The sequence below is a fragment of the Anomaloglossus baeobatrachus genome, chromosome 1 (assembly GCF_048569485.1).
Source record: "Anomaloglossus baeobatrachus isolate aAnoBae1 chromosome 1, aAnoBae1.hap1, whole genome shotgun sequence".
Taxonomy (NCBI): domain Eukaryota; kingdom Metazoa; phylum Chordata; class Amphibia; order Anura; family Aromobatidae; genus Anomaloglossus; species Anomaloglossus baeobatrachus.
This window is the reverse complement of record NC_134353.1, coordinates 781,840,439-781,846,340: the sequence shown is the minus strand read 5'-3', so window position 1 is coordinate 781,846,340 and position 5,902 is coordinate 781,840,439. Positions and strand designations below refer to the sequence as shown.

At 43.3% G+C, this 5,902-nt stretch overlaps 1 protein-coding gene across 1 annotated transcript in view; it reads right to left on the bottom strand.

Annotated features, from left to right (window-relative positions):
* Positions 1–1,463: 1,463 nt before the first annotated feature.
* Positions 1,464–5,902, bottom strand: part of PPIC (peptidylprolyl isomerase C) — a 34,211-nt gene continuing 29,772 nt past the window's right edge. The window contains exon 5 of the mRNA XM_075325033.1: positions 1,464–2,170. Coding sequence (XP_075181148.1) covers positions 2,036–2,170 — 135 coding nt within the window. The 3' untranslated portion in view covers positions 1,464–2,035. The remainder of the gene's footprint in view (positions 2,171–5,902) is intronic.

The window sequence follows — 5,902 nt, the reverse complement described above, 5'->3', positions numbered from 1 at the left end:
CAAACAGAGTGATATCTTTCAAATGTTTATTTCTGTTAATGTTGATGATTATGGCTTACAGCCAATGAAAACCCAAAAGTCATTATCTCAGAAAATTAGATTATTATATAAGACCAACTGAAAAAATGATTTTAAACTCAGAAATGTTTGTTGGCGCCTACTGAAAAGTATGTACAGTAAATGCACTCAATACTTGGTCGGGGCTTCTTTTGCAAGAATTACTGCATCAATGCGGCGTGGCATGGAGGCGATCAGCCTGTGGCACTGCTGAGGTGTTATGGAAGCCCAGGTTGCTTTAATAGCAGCCTTCAGCTTGTCTGCATTGTTCAGGTTGATGTCTCTCATGTTCGTCTTGACAATATCCCATAGATTCTCTATGGGGTTTAGGTCAAGCGAGTTTGCTGGTCAATCAAGCATAGTGATAATGTGGTTATTAAACCAGGTATTGGTACTTTTGGCAGTGTGGACAGGGGCCAACTCCTGCTGGAAAATGAAAGATCCTTCTCCAAAAAGCTTGTCGGCAGAAGGAAGCATGAAGTGCTCCAAAATTTCCTGGTAGATGGCTACGCCAACTTTGGTCTTGATAAAACACAGTGAACCTACACCGGCAGATGACATGGCTCCCCAAACCATCATTGATTGTGGAAACTTCACACTAGACCTCAAGCAGCTTGGATTGTGGCCTCTCCACTCTTCCTCCAGACTCTGGTACCTTGATTTCCAAATGAAATACAAAATGTACTTTTATCTGAAAACACCTTGAACCACTGAGCAACAGTCCAGTTCTTTTTCTCCTTGGCCCAGGTAAGACATTTTTGGTGTTGTCTATTGGTCATGAGTGGCTTGACACTTGTAGCCCATGCCCTGGATATATCTGTGTGTGGTGGCTCTTGAATCATTGACTCCAGCAGTAGTCCACTCTTTGTGACTCTCCCCAAAAATTTTGAATGGCCTTTTCTTAACAATCCTATCAAGGCTGCGGTTATCCCAGTTGCTTATGCACCATTTCCTACCACACTTTTTCCTTCCACTCAACTTGCCATTAATATGTTTGAATACAGCACTCTGTGAACAGACATCTTCTTTAGCAATGACATTTTGTGGCTTACCCTCCTTGTGGAGTGTGTCAATGACATGACTGCCTCCTGAACATCTGTCAAAGTCAGCAGTCTTCACCCATGATTGTGTAGCCTACTGAACCAGACTAAGGGACCATTTTAAATGCTTAGGAAGCCTTTGCAGGTGTTTTGCGATAATTATTCTAATTTTCAGAGATAATGACTTTTGGGTTTTCATTGGCTGTAAGCCACAATCATCAACATTAACAGAAATAAACACTTGAAATAGATCACTCTGTTTGTAATGACTCTACATAATATATGCGTTTCCTTTTTTGTATTGAATTACTGAAATAAATTAACTTTTTAATGATATTCTAATTTATTGAGATGCATCTGTATGTGCAGTGGAGGGTATGCACTGTGGTGGGGTTCTTCACTGTGTGTGTATGTGTGTGTGTACTGTGGTGGGTCTTCATATCGTGGTGGAGGGAGGGGGGGTGAAGGGTCACCGTGCAGGTATTACACTGTTGGAGATCAGTATGGGGTCTTCCTCTGCAGTCGTCATACTATATGGGTGCTATGGAAGGTGTGGTGCATCATAGTGAATGAGAACACTACGTGCAGCAATATATGTCAGTCTCCCTGTGTCTAAAAGTTGGGAGGTATGCTCTTCTGCTGCTTTGCCTATATGCCTTGACCCCACCTAGTGCACAAAGTTGTTGTTTTGATTTAGTTTTTTTTGGGGGGGGGGAGGGCAGTGAGCAAAATCGACTCTCAGTATAGAACGCCATATGATTTCTATGTATGCCTTCCATTTTCATGGAGACATAGACTATATCTAGGTTTGTCCAGCATCCTTGGGTTTGGTTCATTGTAAAGTGTACTCGAGTATGAAGTCTGATAAACCTATTTACATTTATTATTCATCCTTTACAAAATATAGTGTATGAAAATTTTCCCTTTTTTTTAGACTCCTAATCTTTCCAATCTTCAACTTCAACCACAAATGGTTCCTTGACTGTGATTTGTCCACTCTCCGCAATGACACAGTCTTGTAAAGGATGGTCTCTTTCATCTGTCTGCTGGAGCTCTATGCCATGTACCACCGCCTGAAAGACAAAAGGTGGCAGTGCCAGGTTAGTGACAGTAAGTAGTGGACTGCAAGAACTCCATGGCAGCTTATTAAAAACTGATCAGAATAGGACATGTAGAACTAAAATAATTCTATGGGTCTTTGGAAAGAGAAAAACATGTACATGACCTTGCATACACATGGCAGACTCTATAAAAGGATTCTATCACCAGATTTTTGCTACCCCATCTGAGAGCAGCATAATGTAGGGGCAGAGACCCTGAATCCAGTCATGTGTTACTTACTGAGCTGCTTGCTGTCATTTTGATAAAATCCCTGTTTTATCTTCTGCATATCTAGTAATTCTCTAAATGTAGAGCTTTGTATCACACCACCCACACCACTGATTGGCGCTTTCTGTGGACATTGTGCATAGGCAGAAATCTGCCTATCAATGGTGAGAGTTATACAGAGCTCAGGAAAATGGAGAACTATATGGCAGCAGGTTTACTACTCCCCTAATGATAATCTCCAGCTGATAAAACAGTGATTGTAGCAAAACTACATTAAGCAGCCCAGTAAGTGACACACCACTGGAATCAGGATCTCTGGCCCTCCATTTGCTGCTCTCTGATGACATGGAAAAAACCTGGGGATATATTCCCTTTAACTGTAAATTTGCAACAAAATCTGTATGTAATGCTGCTACACTGAAAAGGGTAAGATAATATAACATACATGTCCATGCTGCACATTTTCAAATCTATTAAAAAAAAACAAATTCCAAAGACCTATGGTGGTGTTACAGTATACATTTGAAAATCTCCCGACATATACTGTAGCCTACTTGTACAGACAGTGTTTTTGTAAAAAAAAAAAAAAAAAAGGGGGGGGGGGGTCTTTTTTGTGTTTGGTTTTACTTTATTGCAGAAACAAATGAAACAAATGCTATGGTCAAATGACTGCTGAAGTTTTACATTGGAAATCTGCATTGCATAAGGCCGTCGATTTCAGAACGGAGACAGGTAGCCTCTAATAAAGTGCTAATGTGAGTGCAAACTCATGCAGCTCAAACTGGAAGTTCGAGGGTCAGTCTGTGATTTCTGCTACCTCCTACAAGAAACCGGGACAGCAGGCTTACCAGACGGTGACAGCATGGTGGGAGGAGACATTGGTGTTTGGCGACGACTCTGCCCTGCCCACAGACAAAATTTTGCTGTGGTGCAGATTTATTGATGACATCTTTATTTTGTGGAAGGGCTCGGAGTCAGAGTTGTCTCAAATGGTAGGAGAATTGAACAGGAATGATCTCGGTTTGTTCTTTACATTTGAAGTTAATAACTCTAAATTGCCTTTCCTGGACGTCCTCATTGAGAAGTCAAATGAGGGGAACATTGTCACAAGTACCCACCGTACGAAGACTGCAACGAACTCATTATTAAGATGGGAGAGTGGACATCCATTTGCTCTAAAGAAGGGCATTCCTAAAGGTCAGTTCTCCAGAGTTAAGAGAAATTGTTCCAATGAAGAGAAGTGTTTGCTACAGTTTAACGATCTTGAGAATAGGTTTCGTGAAAGAGGATATCCAAATAGGGTCATCAAAAAGGCACGAGAGGAGATCGATGGCATAGGAAGGCCGGCCCTACTCTGCCCTCAACCAAGAGAGGAGGATACGGTTGAACTGGTCCGTTTCATCACAACATTTAACAATGGCTCAAAGGCCATGAGAGAGATACTGGAGAGACATTGGCCCATTCTCAAAATGGATCTAGACATTGGCAAGTTTGTCCCTTTGAAACCCCAGATCACCTTCAGGAAGGCTAGATCACTGCAGGACAGGTTGACCCATAGTCACTTTGTGGATGGTAGGAGAACAGGATGTGACTGGCTTAAGAGCAACCTGAAAGGATGCTTTCGTTGCAGTGGTTGTCTGGCTTGTAGTGTATTGAAGGTGGGGAAGAAGTTCTGGGGCAACAATACAGGGAAAGAGTATGACATCTGGTGTTTTTTCAATTGTCGGACAAAAGGGGTTATTTACAAAGCCACTTGCTCGTGTGGGCTGGAATATATAGGCAAAACAAAGAGAGAGTTTAGAAGGAGAGTAGGTGAACATCTAAGGGACATCAGACTTGGAAATGATACCCCACTGGCGAAACATATGAATTCCATCCATGGGGGGAACATTGGTCATGTTACGTTTCAGGGTATAGATGTTGTCCCACCACTTAAACGAGGAGGTGACTGGGATAAGAAGGTCCTCCAGAAAGAATGTAGATGGATTTTTCGGCTTAAGACAGTTTACCCACTCGGCCTGAATGAATCCCTGTCCTTTGCACCCTTTTTGTAGGTGAAGGATTAGAACAGCTAGGAGGGAAAGCCGCCGGTGAGCGGGGGCGCCAATCACCGTAACTTAGGGTGCCAACCTCCGCAACCAGGTAGGGAAAGTTTCATCTAGTTAGTGTAGTTGGTGGTGGAGTTGATAGGCTCTTTTTTCTTAACCTCCCCCATCCCCTTGGGTATTGGTGGTTGTATTCTGGCTGAAGATGGGGCCTGTGATTTCTCTCCTTCTTGATTCTCCTGCCATTTAGTGGCTAATGTGTCTCTCTGGTATCCCTCTCAATACTATTTTAATTGTATAAATGCATCTGAGTTCCCGGTTATCTTATTTCTTTGGGCTTTTCCCTCTGGAAATCTCCATAAGATTCAGTTTTTAGATTTGAGCAATCCCTGGGTTATTGTAGGTCTGCACATATTATCTGGTAACTTACTGTTCCGCTACCTTTATGCTCTATTTCACAGAAGCGGTTATTGTATACACAGAAGGAATTGCCCTTTTAAGGTTTCAGCGCATGCGCTTTGAAGTTACATGCAGGGCGCTGTTTCCTATCTGTGGAGGGGCGGACGTTGTGGACGCCAGTGCGTTCTGGTCATGTGCCTCAGGTTGGTGGTGTCATGACCGCGCCGGGTGGTTCTGGCGTCACACCCTGAGGGACGTGCGGTCCACGTATGCGTTCCACCACGATAGGCGGACGTGGGGAGCGTAGTTACGGATGTGACGTCAGACGCCGGCGGGAGAGCGGCGATTATTTAAACATGGCAAATACTGACAGCAGTGTACAGCAGAGAGGATTCATGCTGTCACCGTCTGGTAAGCCTGCTGCTCCCGGTTTCTTGAGCTAAGGGAAAGGTATGTAGGGGATTTTTGTTTATGAAACCCCTGTTTATTGTCCCGTTTTTTTCTCTTTCTAGTTAACCCATGAGAGGTTTCCACATTAGGAACCTTTGTATCTCTTCAAGCTCCCCTGATGAATAATAAGTAGGAAACGCATCGGGAGGAGGAGAATTTGGGATGGGACAGCGAGTGCTCTAAGGGGATCCTAGGCCCAGTATATGAGGGGTCGTGGAGACGCCGTTAATGAGGACAAGCTGCCCTTGTGAGAATAGGCCACACCGGAACGGGTGAGATTGTTCCTTTTCCACATTTCTGGACATTGCTATTTTTTGGGATCCTTGTATATGGTTATCTCAGAGCATTGTCATGTTTCATCTGAACCCTGAGTACATATTCTGTTTGATACCCAGACACCAGGCTGGTGGTGTGGATATCTGTATGTCAAATACGCATTAATTCCCTTTAATGGGTTGGTGCACTGTTGTATAGGCAGTGTGACTGGTGGGAACAACTGTTTATTATCCATTTACACTGCCAATTGTGCAGAATCAATGTGTACCTGTGTGGTCGGATGCCATACCTGTTTGTACTATTCAT